At 33.8% G+C, this 24,882-nt stretch overlaps 2 protein-coding genes across 2 annotated transcripts; both read right to left on the reverse strand.

The window, feature by feature from the left end:
- Positions 1-1,995: 1,995 nt before the first annotated feature.
- LOC101546860 (olfactory receptor 4P4-like) lies at positions 1,996-2,925 on the reverse strand. The gene has a single exon (XM_004621618.2). It carries the CDS (start codon positions 2,923-2,925, stop codon positions 1,996-1,998), a length of 930 nt encoding a protein of 309 aa, XP_004621675.2.
- Positions 2,926-14,653: 11,728 nt separating this feature from the next.
- On the reverse strand, positions 14,654-15,589 carry LOC101547116 (olfactory receptor 4P4-like). Its single transcript, XM_004621619.2, has one exon. It carries the CDS (start codon positions 15,587-15,589, stop codon positions 14,654-14,656), a length of 936 nt encoding a protein of 311 aa, XP_004621676.2.
- Positions 15,590-24,882: the final 9,293 nt, after the last annotated feature.

A 24,882-nucleotide genomic window follows, 5' to 3' on the forward strand; every position in this document is an offset into this window, starting at 1 on the left:
TGTGCTTTGTTGTATCATACTGTTTTTCCTATTGAATAAAGCCAATTTTCAGAGAAATTTAAGAACATTGTAAAATTAGATAAAATATAAAATATTTCTCACATATCCACTGGCCCCTCAGAGAAAGACAATACCATTTACAAAAAGAGATTAAAGTCAATTTAAACTAAACTTATGCATTGCTTCTACCAGAAATGTATTATTTACATGAGCTGTCAATCTTATTGTACAATATATGGATGTGAAATTTATGATGACAATATGCAAAATTGTGTTGAACACAGAACAGTTTCACTGTCTTATGTACACCTTATGCTGCACAGACTCACCCTAACCCTGATTACTCTCAACTTACTCTTTACTTTAAATTTATTTTTAATTATAGCATATTTTGTTAGGAGGGTGGATCTTGAGATTTTTAATAAATTCCCCAGCAAAACATCATGTACACATTTTACATTTTAAAAACTTATTTATTTTTTATTGAATCACAGTGAAATGCATAGTTACAAAGTTTGTCATGATTGGGTTACAGTCATATAATGTTCCAACACCGCCCTTCACCAGTGTACATTTCTTGTCATCAATGTCCCCAGTTTCCCTCCCTCCCCACTCACAGTCAGTCCCCTGCCTCTAGGGCAGACACTTTTCTCCTCTTTCCCCACTCTGTCCTTCTCTCTCTCTCTCTCTCTCTCTCTCTCTCTGTCTCTCTTTCTCCCTCTACCTCCCACTCTATCTCTCTCTCACTCCTTTTGGACATTATGCTTTTGTAGCATAGTTACTGAAAGGTTATCATATATATTCCTTTACCAACTTTCAACAACCAGTTCTTGTCCACAGAAATCATTTTCAACTATTATTGTCACACTGGTCCCTACAGTCAACTTACTTTTGAGTCTCAGCATATCTCATGCTTGAAACCATAGAGTAGACAGACTTCTCAGATTGGCTTCTTGAATGTTATAAAAGGCTTGTTGGTTTTAGCACTAAATGGCACACAATCATTTAAATGAACCAGTTTATTTTGTTTTGTTTACTGTCTAGGATGTTGACTATTTCCAATATTTGACAATTGAGTAAAGCTGTTGCAAATATCCCTGTGAAGTCAAAATTCTTTATGTTTTTATTATCTTTCTTATTCTAGGACACAATTAATATTTTCCTGCTTTTAATATCTCCTTAGAGTAGAGAAGTGTTTTGTTTCTTAATCCAATAGCTAGGATTTACTCATGATGGGTCTATGCTGACATTTCTTTATGTAATTCATGAGTTTGATGTGAGATGCTTTATAAATCATTTTAGAAAAACGTTATTACATATGTTTTACACTTTCTGAATCTTAGAAGCTCACAGTATCTTCGATTACTAATCATTATTAGTAGTGATAAAATGAATTTATAATATTTTTAATGGAAAATCAGGATGGTGGATCTCATGAAAACACTTAAACTCAGAATCTACTTTTAAATATTTCTTTCATACATTAATTACTGAATTACATTGGCATTCAATTATATAATTGAGTATGCTATGAGAAAATGTAACACTATTTTGTTTTAACTACCAATTTCTCCAAACTAAATGATTGGTGTTCCTATGTGAGCTGTCACTATGCCTAAATTTTTAACTAAATCATTTGGTTTATTAATTGCTAAGTTTAATAATTATTAATCATTAAGCTTGATACTAAGATCATTTATAATTAAATTTCTAACATGGAACTACTTTCACATTATCATAATTACTCATTTGTTTCAATTTTATAGTTGGTTTGATGCAGATAAACTGAGGTATATAAACATTGTAAACACTCCACAAGATTAAAGTAAACATTTGCTGTTCAAAAATCAGTTATTATTCAATTATTACTATAAATTTAGGGTAATGTATCTCTCTTTCAATATAGAAATGAAATATGAAACATGCATTTCTTAGCTAATGTTTCCACATCTATTTCTTTCAGCAATTTGGATAGTAAGATCCTTCAAAATAAGTCTATGCTCCTTTTGAAAGTAAGGTTCGACACCACACTTTTCTCAAAGTGTTTTTCATCTCTGCATTTCTCAGAGTATAGATTAAGGGATTGAACATAGGGGCAACGATGGTATAAAAGAGAGCAAATATTTTGTCCTCAGGGAAAGTAGTAGGAGGTCTACAATAGATAAAGATCGCAGGTCCAAAAAATAAAATGACCACAGTGATGTGAGACCCACAAGTCGAGAGGGCCTTACGTCTCCCCTCAGCTGACTGATTTCTTAGAGCATATAGTATAGACCCATAAGAATGAAATAAGACAACCAAGGGAAATAAGGCTTGTGTACCCGAAAAGGCAATTACAAGAGCACCAGTCAGGTAGGTATCAGTGCAGGCGACTTCAAGCAAAGGATACAGATCACAGAAATAGTGATCAATCTCATTAGGACCACAGAAGGGGGAACCAATTACCACACCGAAAATAGGAAAGGCATGGATAGCCCCACCCACCCAAGCAGCTAAAACGAGGAGATTGCAATTGGTCCTGTTCATGATGAGCATATATTGGAGGGGTTTGCAGATGGCAACATAACGATCATAAGCCATGGCAGTAAGAATGAAGATCTCAGTACCTCCAAAGAAGTGCATGGTAAAGACCTGTAACATGCAGTTGCCAAAGGAAATGGTCTTTCTTTCCACAAGCAGGTCAGCGAGTAATTTGGGTGTCACAGTAGAGGTGTAGCAGATGTCTATGGAGGATAAGTAGATGAGGAAATAGTACATTGGTTGGTTATATAGAGGGCTGCAGTGAATGGAGACAATGATTAGAAGGTTTCCTCCCAGCAGAGCAACATAACAGAGTAAGAAGACCACAAAGCAAAATATTTGTATGTTGTGGCCATAAGAGAGTCCAAGAAGGATGAATTCTGAGACGTTTCTGTAGCTCTCCATTTGAGTTTAGTATATGTTAGACACACATGAGTTATATACCTGAGAGAAATAAAACATAAATGGTGAATTACATTGAGTAAATTCTTATCATTAATTTGCTAAAAACAAATTAAAATAGCAAAGTTCATAAGTTTAATTTAATTGAGCATCTTTTCATTGTGTTATATTTTGAGTTTACATTCATCTGTATTTAACTGAGTTTAATTTCATTTTGGGGGCCACACCCAGCAGTGCTCAGGGCTTACTCCTGACTCTAAGCTCAGGGTTCATTGCCTGCAGGGCTCAGAGACCAGCTGGAGTGCTGGCGATGGAACCCAGGTTGGTCATGAACAAGATGAGCACTCTACCCACAGTACTATCATTCCAGCTTCTCTGCTTTTCATGCAACTATTGTGGGATAACTTATTATATAAAATTTATAAATGTTAACTTATTAAATGTTGATAATACAAATTTACTATATTTGAAGATGAATTTTACACTAAAACATTTCATTCTTGATAGTTATATTATTGTCTTTTGTTCATAACTAAACAAAGCAAGAAAGATTAGTTGCATGCTTTTGATGTCTATTCTTTAAATATCATGTGAATTTTATTTTTCTTTTAAGTGTCTGACCACATTACCTAAATTATCTAAAATTTTTTCTGAAGAAATGCAAATGTTAAATTTTATAAATATAATTTTCATATTATTTATAGAATTCAGTATTATCAATTGCTAGTGTGAGGTCAATAAAACTGATCTTGTATTTTAGAAGCCATGAGCCTTGAGAACTATACAGTATTGTAAAAAATGATAACTCACTTAAGTTGTTAAAAAAGAGCATCAAATATGTTCATTGTTTATATATATATATATCTTGTATTTTAAAGTTTATTTAACAGCAAATATGCCATCACTAAAAATTGTGAAATCAATTGGTATAGGAAACAGAAGGTCATAGAATTTTCCTAGGTATTGTTTTGCATTTTCCCTTGAATTAAATAAAAAGAAGTTAAAGTTTCATTCAGTTTACAGCACTTTATTAATGAAAGTAAATAATATTGGAGGAAAGAAATATAATTTTGTGACTTTTAAACTCTGGTAGCTGCTACAATAATGAATAAATGAGAAAGGTAGAAATTTGAAAGTTTTATACAATTGTATGTATTTCTTTTTTGTTGTTTTGATTTTTGGGGCACACCTGATTCTCTACTCAGAGAATATGCCTGGCAGTGCCAGGGATCAAACCAATGTCAATCACACGCAAACCAAGCAGGTTGATCCCTATTCTATCTTTCTGGCCCCTGTACATCTTAAAACATCACTTAGTCAATGTAAAAAGGAGTTAAATTCCAGGAGCAATTTTTTCCATTGGCGAAGAATTACCTCTTCCCAATGGGTTTGCAAAAACTACCTCATTGTTTTCCTTAGTCTAAATCTGAAGTAATAGTCAAACCTGAACCCCAGGATTTCTTTCTATTAAAAATCACAATAATACTGTTATTAATATATCTGTAACATGTTAGTTCTACTGACTCATAACTAATATTTGTCATTTATAATATTTTAATAATTTTTATGGAAAAATAGCTGGCTAGGTCTCTTAAATATTTGATACTGTGGTAAGGCTACACTATTTTGAAGCAAAATTCAAAAGAATAAGAAAATAAAAGAAATGTGTTTGATATAGCTGTTTTCAGTTTATTAAATTTGTTTCCAATCTCATTTATGAAACAAAACAAAATGATTATCAGTCCTAGGGGGGTTTGTAGTTAACCATAACAACTTTGGGGAAGGTCTCATTGACCTCTTTAGAACAACCAATACTGATTCTTTGTTTAGAATGTGACTAATGGTATTTTTCTAGGTATAAAAAAAGTTAGAAATATCACATAATTAGAGGTGTGAACCACCTAAATATGGAAACCACTTGTCTCATCCAAATATCACTTTAAATAGCTCAGATTAAGAAAAATTAAGTCATATATTACTACATTGAACCCCCATCTGCTTATAAGATATGTCAGATAATAGGTTAATTACCAGACACTCAAATTGCAGATTTCAGTGTTTCTATCTGTAAAAATATAAGGAGTACCTAATACAAAGCACTGTAGCAACTGTCCTCCCGTTGTTCACCAATTTGTTCAAGCAGGCACCAGAGACGTCTCCATTATGAGAATTGTTGCTACTGTTTTGGGCACATCAAATATGACACGAGTACATATACTTAAAAATTCTCTGATCACAAACATTTAGAATCATATTCTATAAATTTTACAAAATTAAAAATTCCACATTTTTTGCATTTTCTAATTTATTTTTGCATTTTCTAATTTATCTTTGGCTTTGAATCTATCTACAATAGTTCATTGTTCCTTAACCTCTACTTCTAGAGAATATACTTTATAATTTGTGCACGTAGAAAGAGAAGAAAATGAATAGAAAGATGAATTACAACATTATTATCATAAAATAACATAGTGGTATCAAGAAAGTAATGCATGAGAAAACAGAAATCATTTTTAAAGTAAAATAATATTGGGCAGATACTGAGCACATGTTTATAACAACAGAGGAGAGATAAAAATACATAAGATTGTTATATAAACTAACTTGTGTGACCCTTAAGCTAGTTATTTAATCTCTTCTTAATCAGTTTTCTTTTCTATATATGTAACAGAGCTTAGAAGTTAATGATGCATGTGAGTTTATATGGAATACCTCATAATTTATGGGTAAAACTTGTATTTTCCCTCCATGGTCTTCCATATTAAATACGTAGCTTACTAATACCAAAATTTTCCATGAACAAAATAAAACCTATGAATGATGGAAAAGTGCAAAAGACAAAAGCAAGGTCAGAACATAGATTTGATAACTCTAATTGTGAAAATTTCAATTTCAGCAACTGGTTAGTCAAAACCTGCTCTTTGAATGATACAGTAATTTTTAGGATATATTTTAACACTACTCTGTAGAATGATTTCTATTTGGTGCAAAAATTTAGTTTAAATTATGTTATTCAATTGATAGTACTGAATAAAAATTGTACATGCATTTTAATTATGCTTATTGCATATACATAGAAAATCTTACTAAAAGTCATTAGCTGGAAGTTTCTATCATACATTAAGTTTATTATAAGGTAGCATTTAGCAAACTTACCTTAGATAACTCATAAAACTAGTCTAGGATAACAAATATTTTTAAATAAGCAAGTATTATTTAAAAATTACGTATATTTGTGCATAAGCAGATTTGTTTAGATATTAATATAGCAGGATGCATTTAAGCTTGAACTTTGGACAAAATTTACTGCAAAAATGGAAGTAGTTTAAGTCTTATTTAATGGAGTTCCTTGCAAATATTACACAATGAAAAGTGAATTATTACATTACTGTATAGCCACCAGACATCAGATTATATGCTTCAAGCAAAGTTACAAACTTTCTATTGAAATAACAGAGAATTTCTATAAATAGCTTATAATAAATTTAGCCGTAGTTATTGAAAACCTTCCTGATTCACGGAGACCTGGGTGATCAATACCCATTAGCTTCTGGTACTCAAGTTTAGTTGCTCTAGGACATGCTTTCCCAGTTGGTCTCCAGTGCCGAATCAAAATTGAAAATGAAGATAATTTTAAAACAGTAATCCAAATCCATCCAAATCAGTTATCTGAAAATATTTTAGAAATCCCATCATATCTTAAAACTTCTAAAACCGTTCAAAGAAAATTTACTCAAACATTCCAATAATTATTATCCATATAAGAATCTTATCTTTATCAACCTCCAGAGAACTGGATAGAAATGTTGAATGCAAATTATCATCTTAGTACTAACTCGGACTAAATGGTAATCAAAAAGTATTTTTAAAGTTTTCTGCAGAAGTAATACAAGGGTTTAGGTCTGAAAAATCATCTTTTTATTCCTGCGTCTGATGCAATGGAGTTCAAAGAGCAGATTATAACCTGAGGTGATGACACAAGCATTAATAGGTATTTTAAAGCTTTGGGAAATTATATATCCTCAAAGGCATTCTAAACACAACCAGGCCAAAGTTTATAAACCACTCTCTGTGGTAATGTCCCTTGCTACGTTTCACCTTTTCCTTAATTATGTTGCCTCAGACAGTATTTCCTTGGAGTCTGAAAGAACTAGTCAGAGGCACAGTTCATAAAATTCTGTGCTGTGTTATTTCATCTTTCTGAATTAAGAAGAGAACTAATGGTATTAGGCCAGCCTCTCTCCGAGAATCTAAGAGGAGTGAAGAAAAGAGAAGCAATCATTAAGAATTCCAGCATGCATGACTATTAGAATTAACCATATGTGGAACAAATAAATTAAAGAAACCCATTACATATTTACATATAATATATTTGGGTACAGTTGCCTTGTAATTATGTATTTTTTCAGGGGAGGTGCGCACTTTACAGTGTTCATTATTCATTCCTAGCTCTGAGTTCAGGGATCACTCCTGGTAGGACTCGGGGAACCAGATAGGGTAGTGAGGATTGAACTTGTGTTGGTACCATGCAAGGCAAGTGCACTGTCTATTGTGTTATCTCTCTGGTCTTGGGACTAATATCACTGTATCACTGTCACTGTATCACTGTCATCCCATTGCTCATCGATTTGCTAGAGCAGACACCAGTAATATCTCCATTGTGAGACTTGTTGTTACTGTTTTTGGCATATCGAATATGCCACCAGGAGCTTTCCAGGCTTTGCCGTGTGGGCGAGAAACTCTCAGTAGCTTGTCAGGCTCTCTGAGAGGGATGAAGGAATCGAACCCAGGTTGGCCTTGTGCAAGGCAAAAGCTCTATCTGTTGTGCTATTGCTCAGCCGTATATTATTCTAAGACTAATATATTAAGACTAATATGTTAAGTCAAATATAATTCTAATATATTAAGAATTAATAGCTTGGAGAAAAAGAGACAAAGGAAGGAAAGGTGAAAAAACCTTTTATTCATTTCTTTTTAAATTTTAAGGTAAAAAATGATATAGGCAATCATAAAGGAAGCACTTCAAATACACAAAACTTATTTTTGTAACACTCATTACTTTATTTTGGCATCGAATATAATGTTGTTTAGACTCAACTTTATATATACACACTAAATCATTCTCTCTAATATACACTTATCTACAAAAAGCTTTGTAGAACACTAAAATATAAGGAAATCTGATTTGTAATATAAAATTGTATTCAAATGAAACTGCTTTGTTAATCACTGTCATCCTGTTGCGCATCAATTTGCTCGAGCAGGCACCAGTAACGTCTCCATTGTGAGACTTGTTGTTACTGTTTTTGGCATATCCAATATGCCATGGGTAGCTTGCCAGGCTCTGCAGTGTGGGTGAGATACTCTTGGTAGCTTGCTGGGCTTTCCCAGAGGAGGAGAGGAATCAAACCCAGATCAGCCGCTTTGTTATTAATTTTATTAAAAATTTGCTAAGATTGTTTGCTTAGGTCCATTACATTATTTAATATTCATATAATACATTTATTTTTCATATTTTTTATTAGTTCTACCATGCAGATTAAAAATTCATAGGATGCTAAGTGTTAATTAACTGCTGAAACAGTTAATAATCTACAGAAAATAGAGTGAGTATTGCTAAGTTTGATGCTTGCTTTCAGACTTTGAATGTTTAGAACATCAGTTAAAGGATGGCCTATAGAAATTTAGCATAGAGAATATCAAAAGGTAATCTTTCAGTGGGAGTCCACTTCAATAAAATACCCATTGCTGGCCAAACTTTGCTCAAGACATCTGGTATCAATCTTATTATTATTGAGTTATCTTTTCCATAATCAAAGTATTCTTGTTATCTATTTTTATATACTATCAACATTTTTAACTCTTAGCTTACATTATTCAAATCTTGTCATAATAAATCATAAATGTCATTGCTATGGAAATGGAATTTAACAATTTAATTTCTGTTTTTCATTCTCTGGTGGATATTATCAAGTTGGTTTATGTAACTGCAATCATTAAACTCATGAGTAATTAAGTGTCTCATATTTATTTATTGATTTTAATAAATTTATTCTTTTATTGAATCACCATGTGGAAAATTACAAAGCTTTCAGGTTTCAGTCTCAGTTATACAGCGCTCGAACACCCATCCCTTCACCAGTGCACATCTTCCTCCACCAAGAATCACAGTATACCTTTCCCCCTTCCCCTTTCCCCAGCCTCTCACCCCGCCTGTGTAACTGATAATTTTCACTTTACTTTCACTTTACTTTGATTATATTCAACATTTCAGCAAAAACTCACTATTATTGTTTGGAGTTTCTCCCTCCTAAAGACGGACCTGCTGAAAAGGAAGCACTTGATTGATAATTTGTTTTCCATTGCTGAGAATGAAGAGATATGAGGTCGAGTGGCTGCACTAGCGGCCACACGGTTTTTGATTTCTGTATTTTAGTATTTTACTAACTAAGTCCAGAGAAATATCTGCCAGAAATTGTGTCATTGCAAGCTTGTACCTCTCAGCTACTTTAATTCCACATATAAGTGCAATCTTTCTATGTCTGTCTCTTTCTTTCTGACTCATTTCACGCAGCATGATACTTTCCATGTTGATCCATTTATATGCAAATTTTATCACTTCATGTTTTCTGACAGCTACATAGTATTCCATTGTGTAGATGTACCAGATTTTCTTTAACCAGTCATCTGCTTTCGGGCACTCTGGCTTTTTCCAGATTGTGGCTATTGTAAAGAGTGCTGCAATGAACATAGAAATGCAGATGTCATCTCTACTATACCTTTTTGCCTCTCCAGGATATATTTCCAGGAGTGGAATTGCTGGGTCAAATGGAAGCTCAATTCCTAATTTTTTGAGAATTGTCCATATTATTTTCCAAAAGGGCTGAACCAGTCGGCATTCCCACCAGCAGTGAAGAAGAGTCCCTTTCTCCCCACATCCACGCCAAGTGTCTCATATTTAATAGTAGAAAATTTTCTTTTTTCACAATAAAGAGGTATGTTTTATAGTAAATTTCTAGGATGGAAAAATTAGCATAGATCTATGAATTGAGAAATGTTATATTGATAGAATTGTGATTATAGGCATATTTGCTTAAAATTATTTCTAAAAGAATTTATATAGATTAATATTTCATCTTTTTATTTTTGCATATTTCACCATTGAAGTTGCTAAGACAGGAAATACTAAATTAATTAAATTTGCTTAGGATACAGAAATTATTGAGAATATCTTTTAGTTATTTTAATCAGGCTTACTAGTAGCTTATGTCATCTAAAGAATTTTTTCATTCTGGTTTTGAGGTTATACTTATTGACATTAGTATAAAATTAATTTTATTAAAATCTTTGTGAAATATAGAAAGTGCACTAATATTGAAGTCTTGAACTATAGAATATGTACTAATATTGCAGTCAACAAATATGTATATTGAGCACATATATAGGAATCTTAGTAATAAGTTCTTAGAAATTTGAAAAAAATTATGTTGAAAAAACATGAAAATGTAGACATAAGCTTTTAAGAAACTGAACTGACAAAAAATATTAAATAAATTTTATAAAATAAATCCAAACCTTGGGTCTCTAAGATTAATAAAGGTCAAAGTACAAAATTAAGACTAATAAAAAGAGACAACTTTGTCATACTGAAAAAAATAACTTTGAGTATGACAAATAGAACTAATCTTTTCATCCTAAAGATAAATAAAACTATTTTTTTCTGCTAAAGATTAAAATCACAGACAGATATTGAAATAACAATTGTAACAATATTTATCTGACTCACCAAAAACTGGTTGGCAGCCATAATTATATTTCTAGATATACAATTGCATTACCATAAGATTGCATAAGCAATAACAAGTAATCATAAAATAATTTTGAGACAGCATCATCAGCCATGAAATCATACCTGGTTTGAGGAAACAATATATTACATGACCGTAGGATTCACTCTTAGAAACTGTCAGATTTTATAATGGATTTCAAAGGGAAAGTGCATTAAAAAAGCCACAAAGAGGGGATGATTGCATAGGACAAAACCTGCTTCAAAATGGTTGTCTTTTCTCTTAACAAAAGTTATTGCTGGAAATATTTCTGACTGTATCGTGGCTACAATATCAAGGGGGTTTCTTCTTATTGAGAAGATTCTGAGAAGGTCTTCAAGTTGTCCAGAGTAGACATTTTACCACACTGTCAGCTGATGTGTAAACAAACAAGTTTTATCAAAGTCATATTGACCTTAGGGGAAACTTAGTTTTATTCAAAGATTATAGACTGACCTTTATTTATGTATATTTCCAGCAATAACTTTTGTTAAGAGAAAAGACAACCATTTCGAAGCAGGTTTTGTCCTATGCAATCATCCCCTCTTTGTGGCTTTTTATGATTACTTGTCATTGCTTGTTCAATCACTTTAGCTCCCGGGGCTCTAAAATGAACACTGAATTAAAATTTAGGTGAAAAAATATAATGGAAATACTAAATGCCTTGTAATAATTTTTCTGATCATGTGAAATAATTTTACAGTGAGAGTACCGAAACATTTAACTCAAAGCTATTCTGAGAAAGCAGCCAATTTTAAAGATAATTTGGTAAAGTCAATATGCTCTGGGAATGTTTTATGATTTAGATACTGCTAATCTAATGATGTTTCATCTCTCTAAGATTTAAGAGAAAAACCTAAGCAAAATCAGTGATCATTAATATCTTAAGTTATTTCTTTTATGCTCATTATTGATAGTGGACTTCTACATTTTTAACAAAAAAATACAACAATATATTATGTATTTGTTGTATTATAAAATGTTCGATTTGTAACCATAACTATTGAAAACACTTTGTGTCAGATAACATAGCCTCAAGTTTATTGGGTTGTTTGCATCACAGTGCTCCCATTCCTCTGTGTTTATTTGTACTTCTTTCTTTGTTCTCTGTTACTTGTAAATATTGTTTTTCTCTTCTCCTTAAGTTCTTTGCATAGTTTATTCAGAGCCATGTCCTTTTTATATGGGCAGAGGAAGACAGTAGTAAATGCTATGCTTTTGTAAACTGGGAGTTTATTTGACTTTAAATGATACTTTCCTCCTGGTTATCTGTTCACTTGACCTAAGCCTCAGCAGCCTTTACTTCCTAGCACCCTCAATGGCAGGGTCTGGACAAGGGACTGGATGGACCCAGGGCAAGTGTTGAGCTATGTGCTACCTTGGCATCGAGATGGGCCTGGCTGGAGTGCCTAATCCTTAACTAATGCTTAACTAATGCTCAATTAATGCTTAAGGGTTTGGCCATGGACAGATGCTGTCATTATCCAAAAAGTAATAGCCCTGCTAGGGTTAGGCATGATTAATCTGGCCTGAGCTCTGTAGTCTAAGTCTGTGGCAAGATGTTCCCAGGAGAGCTGCCCTACAAGCTTCAATGTATCTCTTACTGTCATACAAAAATAACTAAAGGAGAAAAACACCTTAAGAGATATTTTGCCCATGGGCCTGGTCAGTCAGGAAGGGCTTTCTTATGTGGATTTTCCTACCAGACTGGGTCTATTGCAGACCCAGAGGGCAAGGTGGAGAGAGAAGCCATGAGAGACAGAATCCAACAGAAGTGGTCAGAGGAAGAATCCAGAGAGGAGAGAGAGAGCCCGGGCTGAGAGACGCAGCTGGGAGAGATGAGGGGGGATGGAGGAATGAGGGGCTAGGAAAGAAGAGTGCGTGAGATGGGAGAGAGGAGAGATTGAATAAAATGGTAACTAATCAGCAACCAGCTTGGTTATTGTTCTTCCTTTGCCTGTCCATCGCCTACAGCTGTCCCGATCCAGTCCATACATGGCGGTCCAAGAGCACTGAACGGGGGTGGTGAGAGAGAGCTGTACAGAGACCCCGTCAACACACATCCCTGGAGCAGGCATATTTTTTACAACTTTGTGTTATTATCCCCAATTTGAGACAAACAATTGGTGATGTTCATTACACATTTATTTAGACATATTATAGATACCATGCATTGAATACAGAAAGTAAGCAGATATGTAAAAAAGAATCATTAACATGATATAACACAGCAAATACAGCATCTCAATAAATTATAGTTTGTGACCTTCACATAAAACCTTTAAATATAAATATAATAAAAAATTAATTCTGTTAATAAAATTTTGTGACCTTAACATCACTTATGGTGTTCCCTTGACCACAGTCTTCTCATACTTTTTTTTAAGTCTTCATTATTTTGAACTTTATGGATATGAAAAATTGGATATGTAAATGGATATGTAAATACTGTACATTTTGAATCAAAAGTCAATCAGATATTGACTTTTTCAGATATATTAACTGCTTTTTCTTACTAATATGTTTTTTCTTCATTTTTTAATTTTAGAACATTTATTTTGTGGTATGTCCTTACATAATCCAAGCAGTGTTCAGGAGATCTGGGCTCATTCTCTATAACATTTGGCCAACTGGCCAGCCATTCAGTGCTAGGAGGGCCAGCTGATTCTTTCCAAAATCGGACAATTAAGATTATATACATTACAAATATCCCTGTGTAGACCAAATATATTCTTTTTTTGGATTTTTGGGTCAAACCTGGCAATGATCAAGGTTACTCCTGACTCTGCACTCAGGAATTAGTCCTGGTGATGCTCAGGGGACCATTTCGGAAGCTGGTAATCAAACCCAGGTTGCCTTGTGCAAGGCAAACACACTCCCCACTCTACTATTACTCCAGCCCCCTATTTTGCTTGTTGATTTATTACATTGTTTCTTTGTGGACACTTTTTATCTTTTACTGTTCATTAGGGAAGCAATGGTTGCTTGTTTCTGGATCTGGCAGCTATCACCCTGGTATTTTGTTATACAGTTCCTTGAATTTGGCTGTTCATACTATACATTTCTACTTAGAAAAATGCCAGTACATTTGTTTCAGGTTTTTGAATCATAGATTCTCACTCTCCCTTCAATAGTTTAATAAGTAATAGTATATTAACAGTAATAATAGCTATTATTATTTCAATGATGGGTAGGATTGTGTATATCCAGAAGAAAATTAAAATCATACTTTAAAATAAATTTTTATACATACCTTCTGATTGGTGTTAACATTGTATAAAGGAGTGTTTTATCACAAAATGTGCTGTATTATTTTTAATTTCCAAATTCTACACAACCAAACATATGTGTGCCTTTGGGCTCAGCCCTGATCTATAAGTAGATTAAATATATAAAATTATTCTTTGAGACCCTTTAAAATAATTGATCAATATAGCATTATATTTAAATTACACCCATAAGGAGAGAGAGAAAGAGGATACTCATCTGCCATAGAGGCAGGGGGAAGAGGGGCAGTTAGGGATACTGGGGAAATTGGTGGTGGAAAGTGTGCACTGTGGAGGGATGGGTGTTTGATCATCGTATGACTGAAAATCAAACATGAAAGTTTTGTAACTGTAGCTCATGTGGACTCAAACAAATAAATTATATTATGACAATTAATTCAATTACCCAGGACTCAAATCCTTTTTCATGCAGGTAATCCAGAATATAGAAGCATACTTAAAATTTAACTTAGTTCCAATCACTTTTGGTGTGCAAGGACTAGTGTTTTTTAACATGAATTTGAAATCCTACATCGCTCTTCACAATATCAGATAACATATAACATCTACAGCACTGATTATTTTATTCATAGATATCACTGTCTTTAGAAGTTCCATCCTCCAGGAACGTCTTCTATACTAAGTGTGTGATTCTTTGGAAAGGCATGTTCGACACCACACTTTTCTCAGTGTGTTTTTCATCTCAGTGTTTCTCAGCGTGTAGATTAAGGGATTGAACATAGGGGCAATGATGATGTAAAACAGAGCAACTATTTTATCTTCAGGAAAAGTGGTAGGAGGTCTTAGGTAGTTAAATATATAAGGTGCGAAAAATAAGATGACCACAGTGATATGAGACCCACAGGTAGACAGGGCTTTCTGTCTTCCCTCAGCTGACTGTTTTCTTAAAGAAAATAGTATGACTCCATAAGAAAAAAATAAGATAACAAAAGTAACTAAGGCAACCATACCAGAAATCACAAATATAAGGACACCGTCAATGTAGGTATCAGTGCATGCAATCTTAAGTAAAGGTAAGACATCACAAAAATAGTGGTCGATTTCATTTGGACCACAGAAGGGTAAACTGATGGCTATAGCAAAAAGAGGAAAGGCGTGGATAGCCCCACACACCCAGGCAGTGAGGACTAGGAGATTGCATCTTGTCCTGCTCATGATAATCATATAGTGGAGAGGCTTGCAGATTGCAATGTAACGATCATATGCCATAGCTGTAAGAATAAAGACCTCAACACCACCAAAGAAGTGCATGGTAAATACCTGGATCATGCAGTTACTGTAGAAAATGGTCTTTTTTTCCACAAGCAGGTCAGCAATTAATTTGGGTGTAACAGTGGAGGTATAGCAGATGTCCATAGATGATAGGTGGACAAGGAAATAGTACATTGGTTGATTAAATAGAGGACTGCACTGGACAGAGATCAGAATCAGAAGGTTTCCTCCGAGTAGGACAGTATAACAGAGCAAGAAAAACACAAAGCAAGATATTTGTATGTTGGGGTCATAAGAAAGTCCTAGAAGAATAAATTCTGAGACATTTCTATGGGTTTCCATTTAACTTGATGTATATTATGCCCAATAGTTCATAAATCTGAAAAATAAAAAAACAAGTTGGTTGAATATTATTTATTATTATAGAAGTCATAAAATGAATTGGGTTTTTCTCAGTATTTTACTTGTTTGAATCTTTGAATATTTTAAAAATCAAATGTTATTTTTAAGTTTTATCAAAATTCTAACTAAAATTTAGAAGAGAGATTTTTCATAGTATATTTCTTTACTCTGCCTTATACATAAGTTATATTTATTTAAAATATTTACAGACAATATTACCTGAATTATGTAGAAATAAATTCAATTAAATGAAAAAATTAAGATTCCTTGATGGAACTTCTAGGTTTCATGTCTATTATATAATTTCCGCACTGTTTTCTGCTGTGGATCAAATATTGTCAGTTATCCATATTTTAATTTTATAATTTATGATTTTAAGACAATTTAAAACTAATGTAGCAACATTGAAATTTGTGGAAGTCTGTAAAAAGGTAAAAAATGATCACTCTACACCCCAGGTGTATTTGTGTATGTGTCACGGCATTCATCAAAAATGGCATGTTTTACTACAAACTAAAGTAGAAAAGTGAATAATGGTCAGTAGCACTCTGCTACTTGTGGTGATAATGAATATATGAGAAATTCAGAATCCAAATCTATTATAACCTAAACACTACTTAATCACTGCAAAATTGAAGTAGAATAAAAAATTAATTTTCAGGAGTCATTTTATCCCAGAATGAGAAATTACCTCATCTCAATTAGTTAGCAAGAACTATGTTACTGCTTGCCTTAATCTGGATCTGAAGTGACAATCAAATGTAAACTCAGGATTTCTGTTTCAAAAATAAATAAGCAAACATGCAAATTCTTTTATCAAAGTAACATTTGTCAAGAACTAGGCCCGTGTCATATAAATTTAGTATCTATATAATTTATAGGTTTTTTTAGAATTTTGATAAAACCATTCGACAATTAGTTGTCAAATAAATCATCAAAAAAATCAGCCATACTGTAGGATTTTAAATACATTTTAAAGGTAGAAATTTGAAAGTCTTATACAATTGTATGTATTTCTTTTCTGTTGTTTTGATTTTGGGGGCACACCTGATTCTCTACTCAGAGAACACGCCTGGCAGTGCCAGGGATAAAACCAATGTCAATCACATGCAAACCAAGCAGTTTGATCCCTATTCTATCTTTCTGGCCCCTGTACATCTTAAAACATCACTTAGTCAATGTAAAAAGGAGTTAAATTCCAGGAGCATTTTTTTCCATTGGCAAAGCATTACCTCTTCCCAATGGGTTTGCAAAAACTACCTCATTGTTTTCCTTAGTCTAAATCTGAAGTAATAGTCAAACCTGAACCCCAGGATTTCTTTCGATTAAAAATCACAAAAATACTGTTATTAATATATCTGTAACATGTTAGTTCTACTGACTCATAACTAATATTTGTCATTTATAATATTTTAAGAATTTTTATGGAAAAAATAGCGGGCTATGGCTCTTAAATATTTGATATTGTGGTAAGGCTACACTATTTTGAAGCATAATTCAAAAGAATAAGAAAATAGAAGTAATGTGTTTGCTATAACTGTTTTCAGTTTAATAAATTTGTTTCTCATCTCATTTATGAAACAAGACAAAATGATTATCAGTCCTAGGGGGGTTTGTAGTTAACCATAACTACTTTGAGGAAGCTCTCATTGACCTCTTTAGAACAACTAATACTGATTTTTTGATTAGAATGTGACTAATGGTATTTTTTTAGGTATAAAAAATAGTTAGAAATATCACATAACTAGAGGTGTCAACCACCTAAGTTTGGAAATCACATGTCTCATCCAAATATCACTTTAAATATCTCAGATTAAGAAAAATTAAGTCATATATTACGATATTGAACCCCAACTGCATATAAGATATGTCAGATAATAGGTAAATTACCAGACACTCAAGTTGCAAATTTCAGCGTTTCTATCTGTAAAAATATAAGGAGTACCTAAGAGAAAGCACTGTAGCAACTGTCCTCCCATTGTTCATCGATTTGCTCAAGCAGGCACCAGAAAGGTCTCCATTATGAGACTTGTTGCTACTGTTTCGGGCATATCAAATATGCCAAGAGTAGATATACTTAAAAATTCTCTGATCACAAACATTTAGAATCATATTCTATAAATTTTACAAAATTAAAAATTCCAAATTTTTTTGCATTTTCTAATTTAGTTTTGATTTTCTAATTTATCTTTGGCTTTGAATCTTTCTACAATAGCTCATTGTTCCTTAACCTCTCCTTCTAGAGAATATACTTTATAATTTGTGCACCTAGAAAGAGAAGAAAAATAAATAGAAAGATGAATTATAATATTATTGTCATAAAATAACATAGTGATATCAAGAAAGAAATACATGAGGAAACAGAAATCACTATTAAAGTAAAAGAATATTGGGCAAATACTGAGCACATGTTTAGAACAACAGAGGAGAGATAAAAATACATAAGATTGTTATATAAACTGACTTGTGTGACCCTTAAGCTAGTTATTTAATCTCTTCTTAATCACTTTTCTTTTCTATACATGTAACGGAGCTTAGAAGTCAATGATGCTTAGAAGTTAATGAGTTTACATGGAATACCTCATAATATATGGGTAAAACCAGTATTTTTCCCTCCATGATCTTCCATATTAAATACGTAGCTTACTAATATAAAAATTTTCCATGGACAAAATAAAACCTATGTATGATGAAAAAGTGCAAAAGGAAAAAGCAAGGTCAGAACATAGATTTAATAACTCTAATTGTGAAAAATTCAATTTCAGCAACTAGTTAGTCAAAACCTGCTCTTTGAATGATACAGTAATTTTCAGGATATATTTTAACACTACTCTGTAGAATGATTTCTATTGGGTGCAAAATTTTAGTTTAAATTATGTTATTCAATTGATAGTACTGAATAAAACTTATGCATGCATTTTAATTATGCTTATTGCATATACATAGAAAGTCTTACTAAAAGTCATTAGCTGGAAGTTTCTATCATACATTAAGTTTTTTATGATGTAGCATTCAGCTTACCTTAGATAACTCATAAAACTAGTCTAGGATAACAAATATTTTGAAATAAGCAAGTATTATTTAAAAATTACGTATGTTTGTGCATAAGCAGATTTGTTTAAATATTAAGATAGCATGATGCATTTAAGCTTGAACTTTGTACAAAATTTACTGCAAAAAAGGAAGTAGTTTAAGTCTTATTTAACGGAGCTCCTTGGAAATATTACACAATGAAAAGTGAATTATGACATTATTGTATAGCCACCAGATATCAGATTATATGCTTCAAGCAAAGTTACAAACTTTCAATTGAATTAACAGAGAATTTCTATAAAGAGCTTATAATTGATCTAGCACATAGTTATTGAAAACCTTCTTGAATCAAGGAGACCTGGGTGATCAATACCCATTAGCTTCTGGTACTCAGGTTACGTTGCTCTGGGACATGCTTTCCCTGTTAGTCTCCAGTGCCGAAACACAATTGAAAATGAAGATAATTTTTAAACAGCAATACAAATCCATCCAAATTAGTTATCTGAAAATATTTTAGAAATCTCAGCATATCTTAAAACTTCTAAAAGCGTTCAAAAAAAACTTACTCAAACATTCCAATAATTATTATCCATATAAGAATCTTATCTTTATCAACCTCCAGAGAACTGGATAGAAATGTTGAATGCAAATTATCATCTTAGTACTAACTCGGACTAAATGGTAATCAAAAAGTATTTTTAAAGTTTTCTGCAGAAGTAATACAAGGGTTTAGGTCTGAAAAATCATCTTTTTATTCCTGCGTCTGATGCAATTGAGTTCAAAGATCAGATTATAACCTGAGGTGATGACACAAGCATTAATAGGTATTTTAAAGCTTTGGGAAATTATGTATCCTCAAAGGCATTCTAAACACAACCAGGCCAAAGTTTATAAACCACTCTCTGTGGAAATGTCCCTTGCTACGTTTCACCTTTTCCTTAATTATGTTGCCTCAGACAGTATTTCCTTGGAGTCTGAAAGAACTAGTCAGAGGCACAGTTCATAAAATTCTGTGCTGTGTTTTTTCATCTTTCTAAATTAAGAAGAAAACTAATGGCATTAGGCTAATGTCTTTCAGAGAATCTAAGAGGAGTGAAGAAAAGAGAAGCAATCATTAAAAATTCCAGCATGAATGACTATTAGAATTAACAGTATCACCTGTATCACTTATAGTCCCGTTGATCTTCGATTTGCTCGAGCGGGTGCCAGTAACATCTCCATTTGTCCTTTTGAGAGCTAGTGCAGCCCAATGATATCTGCTCGCTCCAGGAACAGGAAGAGCCTCAAATTGTTCATTCAGAGATTTGACGAAGAAATCTCACCACTGATCACTGCATGATTTACAGTTACTTGAATTTCAGTCAGAATCTGTCTGAAAATAAATATATATATATGAATAGAAAATACTTTCTATTCATATGTGTATAGATATAGATATTGGAACATAATGTTCATCAGGACATGGGAACAGACCTTTTAAAATTAAATCAAAGAAACTTCATTGTGTGTTTACAAATATGGGGAGTTCAGATATTTTCTTTTAAACTAAGAAAGGTAACTGAAATTTTAATGACAACTAAGACTTCTTTCTGCATTTGAAAGTATGTTTCTATGTCTGTCCCATTTTTGCTTTACTTCTGGGTACAATTTTTAGAATATATGACCAAACATTTATAATCTGAAGTAACTTTGACAAAAACTGCTCTAAAATTTAATGATTTACTTTCCAATATGATCATCTATTAATTAATAAAATGAGAGAAAATGTTAATTTCCTGTGTTTATTAAATAGGATTCATCCATATTACTTAACTGGCAGTTAACTGATTTGATCTTCCAAAGGTTTTGATTATTTTTTGTATGAAGATAAAATAGACTTGTTTGTGCAAATGTCAATCAGAATGCTGGTATACAGTTAACAGGTCACAAAAACTTCAGCAAAATATAGAAGAAATTACATCAAGAGATAGAAATTGCTAGAAGTAAGTGAATTTCTAGCAATTAGAAATTTAGAGAACTCCATTTCTTTTTATTTGTGAATTAGCCTGAGGTACGGTTACTGAATTACATTTTTCCATGCTGTGTTTCAGTCATACAATGCTAGAGTACCCATCCCTCCACCAATGCCCATTCTCTACCTCCAATGATCCCAGTATCGCTCCCACCCCTCCCATCCCACTCCATCTCTGTGGCAGGGCATTCCCTTTTGTTCTCTCTGTTCTTTTGGGCATTGTGGTTTGCATAGAGGTATTGAGTGGCCATTGTGTTTGATCTATAGTCTACTTTAAGCGCTCATCCCCCATCCCCAGTGGGTCCTTGAGCCACAATTTGCCTGGTGTTCCCTTCTCTATCTGAGCTCCCTTTTCCTCCAGCATGTGAGGCCAGCTTTCAGGCTGTGGAGTCAACCTCCTGGTACTTATCTCTACTATTCGTGGGTGCTAGTCTTCCATTCTGTTAATTAATATTCAACAGATGAGTGCAATCTTTCTATGTCTGTCTGTCTCTTTTTAACTTATGTCACTTAGCATTATACTTTTCATGTTAAACCACTTTTATGCAAAGTTCATGACTTCATCTTTTCTAACAGCTGCATAGTATCCCATTGTGTAGATGTACCAAAGTTTCTTTAACCGGTCATCAGTTCTCAGGCACTCAGGTTTTTTCCAGATTCCGGCTATTGTAAACGGTGCTGCAATGAAAATTTGAGTGCAGATATCATTTTGACCATACTTTTTTGCCTCTCTGATATATATTCCCAGGAGTGATATTCTTGGATCAAATGAGAGCTCAATTTCTAATTTTTTGAGAAGCGTCCATACTGTTTTCCAAGAGGGCTGAACCAGTCAGCATTCCCAACAGCAGTGTAGGATAGTCCCTTTCTCCCCACATCCACGCCAATAGCAGTTGTTTATTTTCTTTTGGATGTGGTTCAGTCTCTGTGGTGTGAGGTGGTATCTCATAGTTGTTTTGATCTGCAACTCTCTGATGATTAGTGGTGCAGAGCATTTTTTCATGTGCCTTTTTACCACTTGCATTTCTTCCTTGAGAAGGTTTATGTTCATTTCATTGCCCCATTTTTTGATGGAGTTGTATGTTTTCTTCATGCAGATTCCAACCAGTGCCTTGTATTTCCTTGATATCAAACCCTTGTCAGATGAGTATTGGGTGAATATCATTTACCATTCTGTGGGTTATCTTTGTATTTTGGTCACTGTACCTTTTGCAGTGCAGAAGCTTTCTAGTTTACTATGGTCCAATTTATTTCTTTCTGTTTCCACGTGGTTGGTCTTTTATCCATTTTGATCTGATTATTGTGCATGGTGTTAGGTCGAGGTCTAAACCCATTTTTTTTTCTTTGGCATGTGGTTGTCCAGTTATGCCAGCACCATTTGTTAAAGAGGCTTTCTTTGCTCCACTTCACATTTCTTGCTCCATTATAAAAGATTAGATGTTCATGCATTTGGGGTTATGTGCAAGGATATTCCACCTTGATCCATTGGTCTGCAGCTCTGCCTTTGTTCCAGTACCATGCTGTTTTAATTGCTTCCTCTGATATGTCTGCTGTAAATCTAAGGGGTGCTCCTTTGTATGTGATTTCCTTCTTTGACCTTTCTACTTGCAGTATTGTGTCTCTATCCACAGCATCCATCATTCTGACTATGAAGTATTAGGGTTCAGTTTAGCTGGCACTCTCCTGACACCTTGGGTCTGGATGCCTGCATTATCTAACTCCGGGACCTTTTCAGCTATGATTTCTTTAAACTGTTTTTATTTATTTGGGATTCCCTCCCTGTCCTTTCGGTACTCTGATGATTTTAATGTTGTTGCTCTGGAGTAATCTCCTAGGTCTCTGATTTGCCTTGGAGCTATTTTGAGGTCTTTTTCCATAGTTTTATAGCTGCCTATACAATTTCTGCTGCTCATCTTCAAGCTTACTAATTCTGTCTTCACCTGTAGAAATTCTACTGTTGAGGGCATCTACTGAGTTTTTTATATCATCTATCAAATCCTTCATTTGTGACAAATCTTTTTTGTAGCTTTCTTATTTCTGCTCTTATTTCTTCCTGTATTTTCTCAGCTATCCATTCCGCCATTTCTTTCATTTCTTCCTTTAATTTTCTGTATGTCTGTTCCATTGATTCTTTAAGTTCCTTGAACATCCTCAGCATTTCATCTTGGAATTCTTTGTCGGAGAGATCATATTTCTGGGTACCCCCTATTGAGGATTTAGAACTCTTTTCTTCATCCTCTACTCGTAGTGGAGATTTGCTCTGTTTCTTCATGTTGTTGTGATTGTAGAGAGGTAAACCTTCAAGTTCACTAGCACTGTTCCTTCTTATTGCAGGAAAGCGTTCTGAATGAGCTTGGTCGATGGTGGTCAAACTTCTTCCCGCCTAGAGTATGTCTTTTCAGTCGTACATTATTCTGTGACTTATGATAGGCATCTAGTGAAGCATTGGAAGAGTTGTTCATCTATATTGGACTTTGTACAACTTCTTATATACACAGAACTTTTGGTTGAATTGGAGTAGGCCAGTGGCTTATTGTCGAATTATGTTTTAGGTGACCAGGACAGTTTCCATAGAGTTAGAAAATAAAGCTCGGAATGTGAGTCAAGAGGACTGGGAATGGGAAATACAATTGGGGCTGCATTGGCCCCACAGAAGGCCACGCCCTCTTTTGGAGATGCCACGCCCCCTTCGGCTGAGGCAACACCCCCAGACAGTCCGGATATTAACACACGGGTCCAAAGACCTATTGAGAAGAGCAAAGGGTAGTTGCATAGGCTTGGCATCTGGAGATCAAGGCACAAGCCCCAATGGCTCATCCTGGTGGCTGGTGTTTGGGAGCACAGGGTTGCACGAGAGGGCTCCATTTCGACAGTGACTTAAATTGTTTTCTAAATCTCTTCGAAAATTAATGTTTTGCTAAATTTAGAAATGAGATTTTTTTGGGTACTTAAATTGCTTTACTAAAATATTTATTATTTTACTTAATTTAAAATCTATATGCCAAATCTTAATCAAGAGTATCAATATGCTTTAATAAGAAAGATAATGAATATAAATGTTTATGTTATGCTAGAGGCAGCCAAAACTGCTACTTTTTTTTTTTATTCATGACAGATCCTGGCAAGTTACCTGTGGCATATTCAATATGCCAAAAATGGTAACAAGAAATCTCACAATGGAGATGTTACTGGTGCCTGATTGAGCAAATCGATGAGCAATGGGATGACAGTGATACAGTGATACTAGAGGCAACTAAGAAAACATATAATAAGAAGCAAAAAGGACTATCTCATGTAACTAAGAAAGATAAAAGGGGCCCCGATATCTTGTGCTCACCAACTTTCAAATAAAGAGAGAATTTTGGAAACCAATTCCAGTCAACTACCAGAGGATGCTCCATGAATAGGATCTGAGCCTATTTCACTATTCTACTCATTAAGCCCCAAGTATGCATGTAGCCCTTTTGGCTATATAGTTAGATGACAATGATGCATGGGATACATGAGCAGCCAAAGTATTAGACACACATATTTTGCAACATGCTAATTTTGTTACTGATAATCTATTTGCATACTTCTCACCTTATTTAGATTGCTTTTTTAAGACCCTTGCACTAAACCCAATGCACACGTGACTCTTCTTTGAGGGTGTCTTCCATACCCACATCTCAGGCTTTTTCTATTTCTTTAATTCATGTCTTTACTATTATCTTCTCTATCTTGCCCTTGAATTCTAACAAAGTCAACAACTGAGGTGTGGAAGGCCTGGTCTGTCACTTTACCATGGGTGAAACTTTTGTTGAAGACGAAGAAGGAATTCTGAGTCACAGAGCGATAGTACTGAGAGTAGGATGCTTACCTTGTAAGTGAATGACAGTGCTTTAAGCTGTAGTACTTCATATGATCCCCTTACCTCATTTAGGAGTAAGGCCTGAACACCATCGGATTGTGGACCCTGCCCCACCTGAAGAAGAAATTCTGTCCTAAAAATAAAATTATTGTGAAATGGAATGAGGAAAAATCATAGGATAGAATGCCAGTGAAACAGAAATAAGTAAAACCTTTAAAGGAATGGATTTCTATAGCACTGGGGCATCTGTAAAATCTCAGTGATTATTGCTGAATAGAAACTGAGTGGGTATTTGAAATAGAAGAGGTTGTGAAATGAAAAATTTAATTCATTGTCTCT

This window comes from Sorex araneus, chromosome 6, assembly GCF_027595985.1.
Source record: "Sorex araneus isolate mSorAra2 chromosome 6, mSorAra2.pri, whole genome shotgun sequence".
Taxonomy (NCBI): Eukaryota; Metazoa; Chordata; class Mammalia; order Eulipotyphla; family Soricidae; genus Sorex; species Sorex araneus.

Coding starts and splice junctions, on each gene's coding strand:
- LOC101547116 (XM_004621619.2), bottom strand. CDS start 15,589: ATGGAAACCCATAGAAATGTCTCAGAATTTATTCTTCTAGGACTTTCT.
- LOC101546860 (XM_004621618.2), bottom strand. CDS start 2,925: ATGGAGAGCTACAGAAACGTCTCAGAATTCATCCTTCTTGGACTCTCT.